The sequence below is a fragment of the Mesoplodon mirus genome, assembly GCF_964341445.2.
Source record: "Mesoplodon mirus genome assembly, chromosome: 13".
Taxonomy (NCBI): Eukaryota; Metazoa; Chordata; class Mammalia; order Artiodactyla; family Ziphiidae; genus Mesoplodon; species Mesoplodon mirus.
The window spans coordinates 34,783,477-34,800,400 of record NC_138989.1 but is presented as its reverse complement, the minus strand read 5'-3'; the positions used below and the strand labels follow the sequence as shown (position 1 = coordinate 34,800,400).

At 40.5% G+C, this 16,924-nt stretch overlaps 1 protein-coding gene across 16 annotated transcripts in view; it reads right to left on the bottom strand.

Annotated features, from left to right (window-relative positions):
• The window catches only part of DLGAP1 (DLG associated protein 1), a gene marked incomplete at its 5' end in the record, with an annotated part of 321,304 nt that overhangs the window by 246,319 nt on the left and 58,061 nt on the right, over positions 1-16,924 (bottom strand). For 11 of the 16 annotated variants that reach the window (XM_082641702.1, XM_082641701.1, XM_082641693.1 and 8 more), the window contains one exon: positions 7,456-7,670. In XM_082641702.1, the coding sequence (XP_082497828.1) occupies positions 7,456-7,670 (215 nt within the window). Of the gene's footprint in view, positions 1-7,455; positions 7,671-16,175; positions 16,290-16,924 lie in introns of all 16 variants that reach the window. The other 5 variants (XM_082641703.1, XM_082641694.1, XM_082641704.1 and 2 more) reach the window with 1 other exon arrangement.

Here is a 16,924-nt window from a genome sequence, read left to right as displayed (position 1 = left end):
AATGTGCTCAGAGAAAGGGAGTTCAGGTTGTTTTAAAAGATGCCTGGGAAAGTTGCTCTCAAAATTCCCAAATTAATTTATGCAATAATTAAAAACTTTGCAGTTAGAAGTTCCTCCCTGCAGTTAACCTAAATTCCTTTGCCTGCAGTTTTGATCTCATTTCTTTCTGTTTTATATATAGGGATGTTGACGGTTTTGTTATTCATATGCATCCTCTGTAAAGGTACATGTACTTGGGACTTATGCCCAGCCTCCCTCAAAAAGGATGAGAGGCAGCTTCTAATACATCTGCCTAGAGGTCCTTTTCAAGGAGCTGTTTTCAATCCTGCCATCTGAGGCCCATGAGGAGATTTCCTTAATGATATAAAATGACAGCAAAGCTAATAACTTGAACTATCCTGACAAAATAATAAACTGTAAAAAAAAAAAAATCCCCAAACAATAACAACAAAACCCTCCCCGTGTTAGGTAAAGTGGATTTTTCTGATCAGAGAAAAATTCTGAACAAAATGATCAACTTTAGTACTAACAGCCTCTGAATTTTAATTCCTTTCATTTCTACAGTGCCTGCCTTTGCCATTTTTACATTTGAGAGTATATCCAACTCTCTCTCTCTCTCTCTCTCTCTCTCTCTCTCTCTCTATATATATATATATATATATATATATATATATATATATATATATTTACTCCTACTTGACCCTGGAAAACCATATTTTAGTAAAGCATTTAATAAATTTATTGAAACCAAGGTGTACATGCCTCACACAATACTTTAATATTAAAGGTGCTGAATAAATGTATTACATGAATAAATGAGTGAGTGAAACACGAATAAAATTTCTGACTATTATTAGCGTGTTCTTTATACCTGGTTGTCTGAACTTTTAACAGGGAACACAGATATGAAATTGAGGGAATGGTTGCAAACAGATGGGCAAAGGAAAGGAGTTTTAACACTCTTTGCAAACAGAAGTCTCCCTGGCAGGATAGTATGTAGTATAGCCCAAAAGGAGTGAGGACTTTTCGTTTCCAGAACTCTCTTTGGGGTCTTCCCTTGCCCCCATCTCTCTACTGTCTCTAGGGCCTTGTTGACACTGCCACACCTGGCCGGGGCATGTGAGGAAGGCCCAGCTGACACACTGTAGAGACACAGAGCACACACAAGTCCCGGGTTTGCTACTACACTTGTCCCGACCTGGCTGAACCCAGGCTCCCAAGAGGCCATCATTTCTCCCCATGACCCCATCAGCCAATGCCTACTTAACTCTTAATCTCCTCAATCCTTTGGTCATTTGATCTTTCCTTTCTTTACCCCAGGCCAAGCCTGAGTCAAGATGTTCTCAAGGTCCTTCCTGTTTCAGCTGCATGTCTGCCTGCTTGCACTTCCAGGTCAGAACTTATTTCACTGCAGCCTCTGACATCCCCCTCAAATCTGCTCTGAATTCTCCATATCTGCCTTGAATGGCTCCTTTTCCTGGGCACCCAGTTGATCTTCCTTTTCTCTTCCATTTTGGACCCTCTTTCATATCTTTTGTTCATCTCTGCAGTCTCAGTGAGTCCATCATTCCAACCAGCTTTTTATTCTTTCTGCTTTCAACCCCTGGCCTCATACCTTAGTTGACATGTAACCTTGGACAAGTTATTTAATCTCCCTAAGACAGAGATTCCTCATTTGTAAAGTGGGGAAAATCTCATGTATGGAGTTATGGTGATTAAACAATCAAAACAAAGCAAGACAAAGAAATGTAAGCCCTGAGCATTCATTCAGGCACTTAGGACCTCATTAAAACTGAAATCTCTCTCCTGTGTTCTAAACTTTCCATTCCTTCTCTCTAAAAGGCATCTGCATTTCCTTTCATTCCTTCACCTTCCTCAAAGAGACACAGACAATTCGTTCGTCTCTGAGGTTGTGATCATTGCAGGGACAGTGCAATCAATGCAGGCTCCTTTCCAAAATGGTCTTTGCTAAAGAGCAAGAGACTAGGATACAGACTATGATACTCACATGCCCATCTCATTTGGAGGAGGGTATTCACACCCCAAAGAGAGACTTATTTTTTTTAAGCTGGGCATGGTGACAGGGGCTGAATATAATAGGCAATTTCTTGTACCAGTGGTTTTGTTTGTTTATTTTGTCTTTTGACCAGGCTGTTTTTTTCTAGCAGTGGGTTCAAAGGTATTTAGATAATTTGTCTATGAGTAAATGAATGAGTTTCCCTGTTTTAAACTTTTCCCCATTTCTTCTTATTTTTGGGGGGGAGGGGTTGGGAGGATAGAGGATATAAGAAGACAGTGTTACGGTTGGGAAAGATGGGAAACTATCCTGAGTTTATGTCACAGAGGACGTAAACTCACAATTTTGTAGTGTTGGGTTATGCTAGTCTGTTCATCCTCCCATTGGAAGGGGCATCTGCTGCTATATGTTACAGTTACTGAGGGACAGGAGCGGAATATCAAAGCATTTGGGGAAAACAGACAACAAAGGAAAACAGAGACATTTCCCTCCACTTAAGACAAAGAAGGAAAGATGTACGTGGCTACGTTCTTCAATATGGTTCACATCCTTAGGAAAAAAAAATCGCCATGCTTCCATCTTCATAGCCCGTGCCCCCTCCTTTTTCTGGGAAGAGAAGGAATACAAGGAGCTGTAGGTGGGTGGGAGGGGCATGTGGAATGTGAAGAAACAGCAGAGGACGTAGTGTGTCTAGAGAGAAAAAAGGGAGAAGGAAACTTCTACATAGATAAGCAAAACAAGACACTCCAGCAAGAGGCTACAGTTTTGGGTTCCTGATGTAGAGCTGACTCATTTTAAATCTCCAGAATTAAAGCTGAAGGAGAACAACCCCATCTGTCTCTTCTCAAATTATTTCGTTTACCAATACTACCTTCTTTTGTCTTCAGACTGTGAACTGCCAGTGCTTTGTGCTTCATCCTTATAATTATACACATTAGTGCTGAAAGTTTCCTCAAGAGACCATGTAGATGAGGGGTAGCACCTTGTGTCATGGCTGGTCAATGAGAAGTGTGGTTGAAGCTCTGTGTTGAGAAGGGATCTGAGGCCCAGTCTGTACTCAGTTGGGAGGGTGCTGGGATCCATTAATTCTGGGATCAGCTAATGCTGTCTGCACGGGGCTGGGGTGGGGCTGAGAGGGAGTAATCTAAGTGAAACCATCCAAGCTAAGAGCATGAGACTCTCATTTAATTTGGGAGGGGGTGGTGGGACTCAGAGACATCAAACCAGTTGCCAAAAGCCACAGAGATATTTATTGTTTAAAAAACCTTCAGGATTAGAAAAAGAAGGATGATTTCAAGGATTAACCATCCTGAAAATAAATTAGCATTTAGGATTGAAAATAAATCTTCCTGAAGCCTTTTGTTAGATACATTATCCACACTGCTGGGAGCTCTGACGGGTCCTCTCCAGAGCCAAGCATGCACAGAAGCCTGGGGCCCATCTCACCGATTTCAGAGGAGCTTCAAAGTCTATAATATCAGAGGCTGACTACTTCTTCCAGGAGAAAATTTTTCTTAGTGCTTGGATGAAGGGATAAAGAACTACGAAGAGATTTTAAAGTGTTATTTGCTTAGGATTAATGGACATTTATTTGAATTTAACTTTAGAATCTTTTACATGACAGCTCACTTAACGTCATTTTTTAAAAGTTCTTTTTACAGTCTATTGAATAAAAGTCCACGATGGGATTTGGACGTGGCTTTACCTAATCATGGAAGCAGACAGGAGTCTCCTTTCCAGAATAAATAGCATATTATAGCAAATCCAAGTAAAAGACTTAAATCCCTCATCAGAGCCAAGCTGTGGTGACCTGCTTTGAGGGAACTTGGGCCTCCAAACCTCTCTCCTACTTGCCTGAGAATTTACTATTAAACATTCAGAAGTTCTTTTTGAAAATATTAATATTCTTGGGTGATATGCCATTTCAAATTCATTGTTAGTTAATAATGAAGAAAGAAGGAAAAGCTAGCGGTGAGGGGAAGGGATTTGTTACTATCTGTGGGAGAAGAGAAGGGAGTGGGAGAGATAATGGTCCTCAGAGAGTAGCTACAGAAGTTTTGCAGCCCAAAGATGGAGTTCATTGTCTCAAGACTCCTTCTGACTCCAGAATGTTCAACTGACCTTAGGCCTTATCTATCTGAAGACACAATCATTGACATTAAGTAGCTGAAGAAAACTAGCCTCAGAAATAAGCTCTCAAGATGCCTTTGGAAAACAGAAAAGAAAGAAGAAAAACAATGTAAGAAAGTGTAGGAGTGCCTCTTCTCCAACATTCCTGAGAGAAGATGGGAGTTGAAAACCTCAAACAAAATGTTTGCCCCATCTCACTTGGCTAATTTTAGTTATCTTGGTTCATGGCTATGATTCATCCCTAAAGCTGTGAATTGCCGAGGAGGAAGGAGGAAAAAAAATGGACTTAAATGTCAAAGAAGTAGGAACAAAAATATAGTTTTCTTTTTTGGGGAACTAGAATTCCAGGATATGGGGATCTTTTTTTCTTATGAGGGATGGAATGCTTCGAACTAGAAAAATAATGAGCTCCAGTCAAAACATCATCAAGAAAGAAAAGAATGGATTATGAGTTATGTCATGTCCGAATTTTTGCTTTCCTAGTGTATTCCCCTTCTTTCCCTTGTGTACCTCTTGAAATCTCATTAAACTAGACATCACGAAGACACCTATGTTGTTGAGTATGATGGAAGCTTAATATGTGGACCGTAAGGGGAAAGGGAGCTCCTGGAGCAGATGAGGGAGAAATGAATGGAGACAAACAGACTATGACAAATAAGTCTGGGGGAGGTGATGGTAGCACAGGGAAGAAAGGTGTGTGTGAATGACAGTGAGCTGTTGTCTTGCCTACTAAAGAATAGAGGGTGACAGAGATGGTTTGGTGAAACTCCATCCTTAGAAAAGAAAAACATTTTTCAGTGTAGTAGGTGTCCCCTAGTAAATTGAGTACCATTTGGAATTTCCATAGGTTTGGAGGAAGAAAAGCGCAGTCACTACTCTGATACTCAGGTACCTGACCTTTCTACCATCAGTTTAGCCACTATCTGTGTGTTCACCTTTTTCTGCTCTTCAAACTTCTGAACAGCAAAAAAAATATATAGGATGGTTGTAAAAACAGGCTCCAGGACATTAAAGGAAGATAACAGCAGGTGGAAGCAAAATGAAAGAGTTCCAGTGACTTCAGAGCAGATTCCCCACAGCCCTGAAGCTAATAAGGAGATGGGTCCAAGACTCCATGGTGAAAGTTGATTTCTGCACCTCCCCTATCCTCAGCCTCCTTAGAGCACTCCCCGCACCCTCCCCTGTGGCTCTACCCTTTTCTGTTCTCCTCGTCCCTGGTAGGACTCGAGCAGCAGGACTCATTGTATCTCATCCCCCACGACCCAAAGCGTCGTGCATCTGATGTGACATGCATCCCAATAGGTAAATGAATGGGATATAAAGGGGGTGGAAGAGACTCTGGAAGTTGCAGAATCCCACTGCTTGGTTTGCATTTGAGGATACTGAGATCTTGAGGGTCCAAGTGAATTTCTTGCCCAAAGCATCCCCGTTTTTTTGCATCTTCTAGAAGATGTCAGTTAACACCACGGCTGTGACTACCTTTGATTGCCTCTAGGGGAGAGATATTCTAAAGTTCACAGAAGATACTTCCCAGAAGGTTCCTTGCCCCACCCCCCCCCCCAATTTTCATACCACCTCGGCCCACTGCCATTATTACAAATCCAGTTCTTTTCAGACTGGCTCAGTTCATTTCTGAGCCTCTGTGAGGGGTGCCACAGTGCAATGAAGACCCGACTGTATTTTCCATTTCTGTGATCAACTGTTACCTTGTGTGGCAGGGTTAGGGGTTACATTGTGTTTCCCACACTGATATGTCAAAGTCCTAAATTTAATACCTGTGAACATGACCTTGCATGGAAATAGGGTCTTTGCAGATTTAATCAAGTTAAAAATGAGGTCATTATTGATCCAATATGACTGGCGTCATAAGAAGACAACCACGCGAAGACACGGAAAGTAGAAAGCCAGGTGACGACAGAGGCAGAAATCAAAGTGCCGTAGTTGTGAGCCAAGGAATGCCAAGGGCGGCCGGACACAGCCAGAAGCTAGGAAGAGGCAACGAGGGATTATTGTTTCCAGGCTTCAGAAGGAGCCTGGCCCTGACAATACCTTGATTTCAGACTTCCAGCTTCCAGAACTGTGAGATAATAAATCTGTACTGTTTCAAGTTCATGGTACTTGGTCATGGCAACACTAGGAAACTATCACCTGCAGTAATAAAGGCAAAGAGGAAGGGTAGCCAGAAGCTGAAGGAAAGAAAGAGCTGCTTTTCTTGGGTTGGTTTACTAATGTCATTGGTATTCATTTTTCATTGAAATGATCCACAGTGGTTCCACATGATCCTCTGAAAAAAAATTCATGAGGGGACCCTCTCTGTCACTTCTTTAAAATATAATATATTGATAGTTTGCTATTTGACTACATTTCTATGATAGAATTCAGCTGTTTTTTTAATATTCTAGGTTTTAATAATCTAGTTTCTTCTCCTCAATCTGATGGATTTGGTTTTTTTTCTGTTTTATTTACTTTGCCTTTTAATATTTTATTTTGTAATGCAATATAAATGCACGAATGGTAATATGTATTTCCTCAAAATATGGAATCAAAGGCACTTAAAAATACTAATTACCCATAATACTTTTTTTAGTCCAAATGATCCACATGATTATCTGTTCCAAGGCTCTGATTTGCTCTCCAGAAATAATATTAACAATTAAATCAGACCTTACAATAATCAGTTTCAGTAGTTTCTTTTGTAATGCTGTTCTCTGTTTACAAATAGCACAAACTGAAGTAAGGACTGCTTAGAATCATTTTTCAAAACAAAAAAAAATTTTTAAGGTCTTACAAATTATAATATGTATCAAGTGTCCAAGTTTAAAAACATCTGTCAAGAATTTTCACATATTACCCAATTTTTAAGCATAGCCATATTCTATAACCTTCTCCAAAATAATCTACTCTATTTTATTACTCAATCATCTGAAAAATTCAAGAGTTTTTTAAGGAAGCGTTGCCCCACAGATTTAGCGGCTAAACAACGTCCAAGAGTGGGGATACACAGATATCCTCACTGGTCAGAAATCTTAATTCTTTTTAGAGGCCATTCTGGATTGTTGCAAACTCTTTTGGAAGGTTGGGGGTTCAGCTTATGCTCTATGCAGGGCGCAGCTGGATGCCTATGTCTTTGAAGGCACTGGGATGTATGAGTCAGACCCAAGGTCAAAATCAATAGAACATTCAGTACATCAAAGTGCTCCATCTGTGGGATGTTTTCTGCCCCATTTATGCTAGAAGTTGCAAGATCGGATTGTAGGTGATTATACAGGGGGCCGGGCTACCGGAAGTAGAGCGTTGGAAACACTTACTTGAGTGTGGTGAGTTCTGTAAGGGATGGCTGAGTAGCCTTGAGATAGCTTTCCCTTCGCGCAGCAACTTTGGGAGAAGGCTTGGGGCTGGTGTCTGAGTCCCCGCTGTCTTCATCTCCCATGGCCTTGATGTAGCTGCCGCTCCGCATTCTACGGCAGGGAATTTCATCATCTTTACCTCGAGGGGTGTACCCTGTCCATTCATCCTGAGGGACCTATGCAGATACAAAACAGATAGTTCATGCTTTATAAAAGTCTATCTTCTTCTTTTCTTTCCTGACTGTGAATATGGGTAATACAGGTAATTATGTAAAACTTTAGACATTAACTTTTCAACAGTAGTGTTTTACCATAATTGGTCTGAAAATATTTTGAATACATGCAAATCTATGTCTCAAGCTTTGAAAGAACCTGTGTACTAGGAAACATTACAACAATTTGATTCACTTCTCCATTTTCTCATGCTGAAAATAATTGTCAGGCATACGGATGCCCTTGGAAAGCTGTTTTATTTGAGCTTTTCAATGATTTGTTTTCAGTTGTTATTTAAAATTCAGGAATGTTTCTCTTTTACCTTCCCTGCATCTTCCATCTCGAGCATCTTGTATCCATAGTGCTTCCTCCTAAACCAGTGGTCTATACCAGCTGCATTCACTTCCCAAGAACCGATTCTTTCTGAATCCTCTTAATTTGGATTCAGCCTCCATAGAGTGCTTGAAACACTCTTTGAAGGTTTCCAATGATCTCCTCATAAAAGCTAGTGGCACTTTCTTAATTTAAATTTTTCTTGGCCTCTTCACACACACACACACACACACACACACTCTCTCTCTCTCTCTCTCTCTCTCTCTCTCTCTCTCAAAACACCTCTTAAGAGTCTCTCCCCTTTTGGCTTTCTGGTTACTCTACTTACCTGATATACCCACTACTTATCTGGATTGTTCTTTCCCTCTAGCTTTGCTGGATCCTGCTCCAAGTCCCTAATTGTGGGGACCCCTCAAGACAATGTTCTCGGCACACTGTTCGTTTTTCTTTCTACAATCATTTCCTTTGAGTTCAGCAGGGCACCACACTGTGCTACAGAGGGCTTCTTTCTGACCTTATTTTCAGTTCTTAGATTCCCCAGTTCAACATGGACCCAACCTAGGGTCTCATATCTCCTCCATTTGGTAAAAGAAATACACAATAATGGCCACTCTTTGTATCCATTAAGAAGTAACGAACACCCTACGTACTGTGCACAGAACACTGCACAGGGCTTAATTAAAAGAGACCAGAAAATGGGGAGGCTGGTTCTTGCCCTCAACAAGCTGATAACAGAGATGAGAAGACAGAGCATACAAAAATTTGGCAACAGTTCCAAGTCAACATGCTAGCAAGTTTCAGATGTGGTGTCATAGATGAACTATGCACTAAGGAGACACTAGGAACAGGAGTTATCAGTAATGGTGATAGGGAAGGAGGATCCAGGAAGGACTCCCGAGAACTGGCCAGGTTTGCACTGAGAAGGTAAAAAGGTATTGAATATTTTCATGCTAACTATTCACTGATTATCCATTAAATAATGCCATGTTTCATTATTAACATTTAACTATGCTAAGAAATTTGCTTATAGGATCTTGTTTCATTGATACAACAACTCTGTGTATTTTTCTGTATTTCTCAGATGAGAAGCAGAAGCTCAGAGAGCTTAAGAAATTTTCCAAAGAACACATAACTAATAAATGGCAGCACTAGGGTCCAAAGCATTTTTGGTTTAACTCAAAGATAAGTGTTTACTTGATCTAAAATTTATGATTAATAACATACAAGTTTTAACTCTAAAGCGTTAACTGTCCACAATGATACACACACAGAGTAGACATAGATTTTTAAACATGATCGGTTCTAGGAACTGAGAACAGACATTCCACTAAAAGCACTATGCTTTCCTCCTTAATTTATACATTTCTCTATATAATTTGAAAATGTATATCTAGAAACATCAGACTGAAGAGATGCTACTATTCCTGGACCTGAAAACAGTGGTTTGTAGGTTCTAATGTTGAAAACTACCAATAAAGTTTGGTTAAGCTTCACTATGCAGCTTATTTTATTTAACAAACTCTTAAATCATGCTTCCTATATGCAAGCACTGTTCTAAATGCTTTACAAATGTTAACTCATTTGATCCACACAGCTAGGGGCACTATTATTATCCCCATTTTACAAATGAGGAAACTGAGGTTATGTAACTCGCCCAACATCCCAGCTACAAAGGGCCAGAGTTCCAGCCCAGCAGCTCCTGGGGTCTTGCCATGACCATATTTGATGCTGTCTCTCTCTGCGTGATCTTGTGGCACCTACAGAACCGAACAACTATAGTCCCGTGACACCTTTGTCATCCATCACATCTGATCCATTTGCCATTTATTAATTGTGGTAGTAGCAATGTAGAGTTTTTGCTTTTTTAGCTAAAAACCCATCCACATCACCATAGCAACAGGGAGACTTCTTAGGGAAATTATAAATGCTGAGAACAGTCTTGTTTTCCTTCCATTGGCAGGTGAGTCACTGCAAAGATATGATCATACTCAGAACCTCATTATTGGCTCAGTAATTACATCTTATAAATTAAGTTGGTACAGCTGAGGGTCACAGAGGAGGCAGCCGATGCTTGCCATTTCTCAGTACTGATGCACAGCTCATAAGTGTTGCTCTCTGAACTATGTCAGAGACCAATGACAACTTATAAGCTCATATTGCTTATGAAATAAAACATTGCAAATTTTTGTTTAGGTGTTTTGTTTTTTTCAAAGTTAGTTAATGGTAGAAACTTGGTCTTATACTAGAAACAGGCTGCAACTGTTGCTAAGGGAACCAGCTGGGAAGTATTTAATGTGTATATGTTTCAATTAAACATATTTTTCAAGTGATAGCAGCTAAGAAGTTTATGGAAGTGATTTGCTTTGGAATGGGTTTTAAAAATCAATACATTATTCATATACTGAAAGGTAGCCTACAATAAATTACATGTAAAATAATACAGAAATTAGCTCCAGGAAAAATGTAAAGAAACAGAACCTTAAGACTTTGGAGAAGAAAAATACTGTTGCTGAACAATAAGGGCCAGCAAAGTCGCTATAATTTGAGCCACAGTTTTTATTATGTCTCTTAAATTTGAAAGCAAAAGAGGAGGTAGTGGTTGGTTACATTGTTTTCAAGGAAAGCTTACCAGTTTGTTTAGGGGCCGGGGCATGAAATGTTACTCCCTTTCCACTGAAAAGAAAGGAGAGTCATGTGCTGCAGCTACTATAGTGATCTAGTCAGGGTTGCTGTGTCTTTCCGTGTCAGTTGCACAGAGAGAAAAGATTTGGGCAAATCCAAAGAAAAAACTAACCTTGCAGCTGTCTGAGAAAACCTTTCTATTACTGGTCCTAGTGGTTAGAGGAATGGAAGTCTTTGTAAGAAAGGGAAGCTGGAGCAGATAAAGGAGCAGCCAGGGCACTTGTTGACGACAGGCAAGCCAGATGTCCTGCTTGCCTGCACGAGCTTCGTGGGGCGGTTAGACCCAGTAAACGTTAAAGAAACAGCAATAAAATCAGTCTGATAAAGCTTAGGGTTTAACAACAGTATGGGTTAGAGAAAAAGAGGATTATCTGCTTTTTAATGCGTATGTTTAAGCATGAAACTCCAGTGGAGAACTTTATTTTTGAGAGAACAAAATGAGGATTAGTGTGCATTTTTCTATTTTGGGGATAGCCAGGCTATAACTTAAACCATATGTCATGGTTCAGGAGTAAAAAGACCTATCTCTGACAAGGAATGACCATAACCAGGTGCTATCATCCTCTAATTACAGGATGAAGATGCTTTCTTAGTTGAAATAGTGTCATGGGCACTGAATGATGGGCCATCCTAATGTAACAAGAGAAAATACCACCTAATGGTGGCATGCTTACATTTTCTGTCTCCCTCTTTGTCTCTCTCCTTGTCTGCCTCCCTTCTTCCTTCACTTTTGCAAGGTTTTTTTTCTTTTTCTTTTTTGTTCCAGAGAAGGCAGGATTTATTACTTGCAGCAAGTAAGGAAAACACCTGCTTTCCCAAAGCGGTGTCTATGCAAGTATTTTTTGCTTGTTCATTTTCAAGCCATGGTCTGGGTGCCGGGAATGTGCAGGCAGTGAACCATACAAACGTTGATCCCAAGTTGTGGAGCTTACATTGCAGAAGGAGAGCAGGAAGAGATGGATGATAGACAGATATACCCATAAATGAACAAGACGATTTCAGAAACCATAAATGCCATTAGGAAAATAAGATGGGGTGATGTGACAAAGGGGTTGGAGGAGAACTCCTTTAACTTGTTCCTCAGCAAAGCCACTGGGAAGAGGTAACATCTAAGAGGAGATCAGTTCCGACCAAAGGAGCCAACCTGGAGGAGAGCTGGGGAAGCGCTTCCAGGCAGAAGGATCAGCCAGTGTGAAGTCTCTAGAGTAGGGATAAGTTGTATGTGTAACTGAAGCCTAGGAAAAAGATGCCATTGTGGTGGGAGAGTCCTGACCAAGAGGGAGATGCCAGGAAAGGCTGGGGAGGTGGGACCAGGTCACACAGGCTCTTGTAAACCCATCTCAAATCTTCCTTCAAGCTGAACTCAGCAATCCCAAAGGTCCCTCCAACTGCTCCAGCCTAAATTCAACTCCTCTGTGAAATCTATAGCATGTACCATCTACATAAGGGGTCAGCCAACTGTAGCTCACAGGTGAAATCCAGCTTGCCATCTGCATTTGTAAATAAAGTTTTATTGGCACACAGTCATGCCCACTCATTACGTATTGACTGTGGCTGGTTTTAAATTAGAAGGGCAGAGTTGTATGGTTGTGATGGAGACGGTATGGCCTCTAACCTGATCCACAGATTCCTTCTAAGTACTTAAGTTGCATAATCCTACAATGGCATTTATATATATGACTTGTTTTCTGTATCTTTGTGTCATCTCTCCAATGGCTCAGTAAGCTTGCTGAAACTGGGGGAAGCCGTACTGCTGAAGGGTTAGGGGCTTGGGCTCTGCAACCAGCTTGTCCAGGTTTGGGTTTCCGCTGGACCACTAAATAGGGACGTCCATGGGCTCATTAATTAAATTCTCTGTGCCTCAGTTTCCTTGTCTGTTTCCTACCCCATAAGGTTATACATGGATTAAATGAGGTAATGACCATGAGCACACAGGAAGTGCTCAATAAAGGTCTGTTTTATGGGAGTTCTGCACTCGGCACACAGATGCTCCCTCATGGTGGATGACTTTGGCTTTCCAAGAAGACTCTCATGCCTTGCTTTCAATTTCTTTGATAATGGAGGGGCAGAAATAATTGAAATATATTAAGCAAAAACTTAAATTTCTAATATACTGCCTACGCCCATCATTTTTAAGTGAGACTGGCCCATCAGGAAATACTCTACATTCTCTGTCCTGGGGACTCATTTCTATTCTGTAGGACCGAGGTGGGAGCCTGCTTCCTTGGGCCAACTGAAGCTGGCCTGGCTTCCCAGTGATCGAATCTCAAATGACTCCTTTTTGTTCATAAAGCAGAAATCTTAAGGAAAAAGAAAACTCCATGGGAGATATTTTTGTATTTGGAGAAGCTATTTTTCTTTTAGAAACCTTGACTCAAGACCTATGCATTCCAGATGTCTGAGGACGGTTAAGGCCAACAGCCAGTGGTCAGGGAGGTGCTGGACTGCACGAAGTGTCTGCTCTGTGCAGCACTCAGTCACTGTGGTGGGGAGAGGCTGGAAAAGAAGAACTAATTAATTCCAACACCAGTTTTGCATTCACTCACTGTGTGTGACCTGGAATGAGTCACTTCACCTCTTTGATTCAATTTTTCCATCTGTAAAATGGGGATGATAATAGATGTATAATGACTAGAGATAATGTGTGTGAATATAGCTTGTGAACTTCAAAGCACCATTAAAAATCTGAGAATAGGGCTTCCCTGGTGGCGCAGTGGTTGGGAGTCCGCCTGCCAGTGCAGGGGACGCGGGTTTGTTCCCCGGTCCGGGAGGATCCCACATGCCACAGAGCGTTCTGCGTCCGTACCACAAAAAAAAAAAAAAAAAAAAAAAAAATCTGAGAATATATGTTACAAATCTGTCTCCTCGTGGCTACTTTTAAAGTATGGCAAGCTATAAATATCTTGGGATTAAAAAGCAGTGGTGTTTTAACTAACATCCTTCTAGTCATTAAAGTAGATATTCTAGTATAAAGATATAAAAGCAAAGGGAATATATATATGTAACCCTATGTAAAAATAGAAAAATCTCATATATGAAAATTATAAATATAAATAAAATATATTATTATATATTTCTATTTATGATATATGTAATTTATAACATATAATATAATGTATATTATATATATTTTATATATATATAAAAGGTTTCCCATAGGGAACCTTAAAGTAGCATCATTCAAGGTAATTCCTTCTGTCTGAATGTCTCAAACTCTTTGCTAATTTTTTTTTGTGGGGGGCAGGGGGAGGTTATCCTATTCCCCTCTTGGTTAATAGAATTTCTATTCTATTCTGAATAGACAAGGTACCCTTAATTTTACACTTCCTCAGCTTTCCCCTAAACTCCAAATGCTGCATTTTACTGAATCCAAGATACCAATGTAGACTCCTCAATACATTTCTGTACCACTAAGAAAGAAACACCACCAATTAAGCTCTGACACTCCATAGATTCAATGATACATTCCAATATCAAAGATGCTAAAATGTGAAAAATATGGAGCTCAGGAATCTATCAAACAGCTTTTTAAAGAATATGTGCAAAAATAAGAACACGAATGGATGTATTCTGGGATAGCAATTATAGAACTTCATGTTTGTATTCCTTAGTGACCAGATTAATAACAGTTAGCATTCATCTATGTCATGCTTTGGCCAAAAACATAAGTTTACACAATTGTCCCATGATGCTTACAACCGCCTTGAAGGATAGGAAGAGTAAGTATTATAATCTCAGTTTATCAAATAAAGAAACTGAAGTCCAGAGAGGTTAGTAGCTACGTCAGAGTGACACCGTGCCCAAGCTGGGAGGGGTCTGCCATACACAGTCCAGGGATTTTTTTTTTCTTCGTATTTAGATCTTGATTGTTTTAGGAGTAACACTTGTCATTTTACGATAATCTAAAGAACACAGAGTTCAGATAAGAAAACAACTTCTGAGAGTTTTAAAGTCTGGAGGAAAAAATAATTCATAAACAAAGAACTACATACCTTGAAATTAAAATAAGACACTATTGCAGACATGGGAAGGCTTACTTTGAAAAGGCCCTTCCAATGCACATGGGGTTTGGCTGAGCTGCTGTCAGAGTATAACTCAATGTAGATAGAGTCAGACATTCTGTGCCAGGGATGGTCTGGGAGCCGATGGCTGGGAGATGAAGCCATGTGTGAGTGACTCCTTGAGAGTAGATTATCTCAGGATGGGAAGTTGGATGGTGAGGTTTGGAGTAATGAAAATGCGTGAGATTTGGGGAAATCTGAGAGCCACAAAAGGAATGCAGACACTTAGAAAGCCGGGACAGCCGAAATGGAGCATGTGTCCTGAAATATACCAGGGGAGGCCGGGGTAATTCTGTGAGCAGTTCTGGGCTGCGGAGATTTGGGAGGAAAACACATAAACCTAAGGCAGAGGTGAGGTTTAGAGCCAGTTTCTATTTCATCAGGAACCAAAGAAGCTGGGAGAAATAACTTAGGCATTTGGTTCATTAGGTAGAAATAAAGACAGTATAGCAAGGAAGAGCTGTGATTAAAATGGTGGGTATCAATACTAGGCTTGTATTTGCAAGGCTACCCGTTAGCAGCTGTTGATTTCTTCAACAATTGAGCATTTCAATTGAAGCAACCAGGTGAGTGAGGGCACTTGGCTATAGCTGAAGGGGGCCAACCGACTTGGCCTTTCCCGAGCTTGATAAGGAAGGGTAAATAGGAGGAGGCAAAACTGTACTTAGGAAAGGAAAGCTGGGGATCTGAGATAATTACAGAATAAGCTGACATTTATAGAGTAATCTCAAGGGCTGGCAGTGATACCAATGTGACTTTATTTTAATCCCTCTAGCAGTCCTATGAAATAGACACTCCTGTTTCCATTTTGCTGCGGCAAAACTGAACTCAAAAAGCTGGACTGACTTGCCCAAGGTCATCATAACGAGTAGGAGTCTGCATTTATCTGATACCAAAGCCTTTGAGGCTATCACGCTGCCTCTGATACGTTGATTGAGGGTGTGAACAAATTAACTTAAAAAAAAATGGAGTGCGTGCTCCCAGGCTCTGTACTTTTTAAAAATAAAATATAACTGTTGAAATAAGCACACCCAGTAGCTTGTCCCTAATTGGCTAGCACGGATAAAGAGGGTTTAAAATAATAAATATGGAAAATACTTGTGAGATAAAGCAGCGCTTACTGTCTCACCATTGCGTGGCGCCCTTAACAACTGTCGTTCTCAGTTTTTGCTTAAACGTACATGGACAGTGTGTGAGGAATCAGAAGACCTGCCTGACTGCCACACTTTTCAAGGGTGCTGTGAGGGCCTCCAAGCACTCCGGTGGTTTTTCAGCATTTGTCAGAAGGCTTTGCCCTGGAGGTCAAGGTCCTGCCTTGCACTCTGTACAGGAATGGCTGTAATGCGTGGGCCTTCTAAGCACTTTTAGTGAGCTCTCAGATTCCCTACTCACTCTGCTCCTTTGCATCTTCTTTGCAGCTGGGAGAACTGCTTTTCTGCTCCACACAGCTTTCAACTTGACAAATGCGACTTGGCATAAATGTCCCTGTAGCCTTTTTAGCTTGCTCTTTTCAGAGCAAAAGCGGAAAAAAAAAAAAGAGCAAGAATAGGAAAATTACAATTACACGATGTGTAGATCCCGAGGCCTGATTTCCCTGGCAACCACCCTTTCTAACTCCCCTTGAATCCTGAAGCTGGTGTAAAAGTTAATTTGCTTCAGATTGCTTAAAAATTACCTATCAAGGACAAGAGTAAATACCTACCTCTTTTTAAATAGGGCTAATACCCTTTGCCACATCTTTCTCCAAATAACATTTTAAAATACCCTTGAATAGAACTTCGTAAACAATGCTATTTGATGGTGATTCACTCACTGCTACCCTATGGAATTATTCTCACCCACGTACGTTTACAGGTATCTACAGGGTACCTTGCACCATAGCAGGTGCCAGGGCGATACACCAAAGACATTTCACAAAACACAGTCTGGTCTCAAAGGGGTTTACAAGTTTTAAGTGGATCAGGCAAATCTGGGGGATGGATGAAGGAAAAGAGTAAAAATAGCTTTAAAGCGAATCAATCTAAGATGAGTATTAAATTTCAGTACCTCCGAATTACCTACTGGCTTTGTAGTTTGTTCTTATGAATCCTCTTCTTGGTGCTAAAACTGTTCCTTTGGAGTTGAATGTATCTGTGCAAATG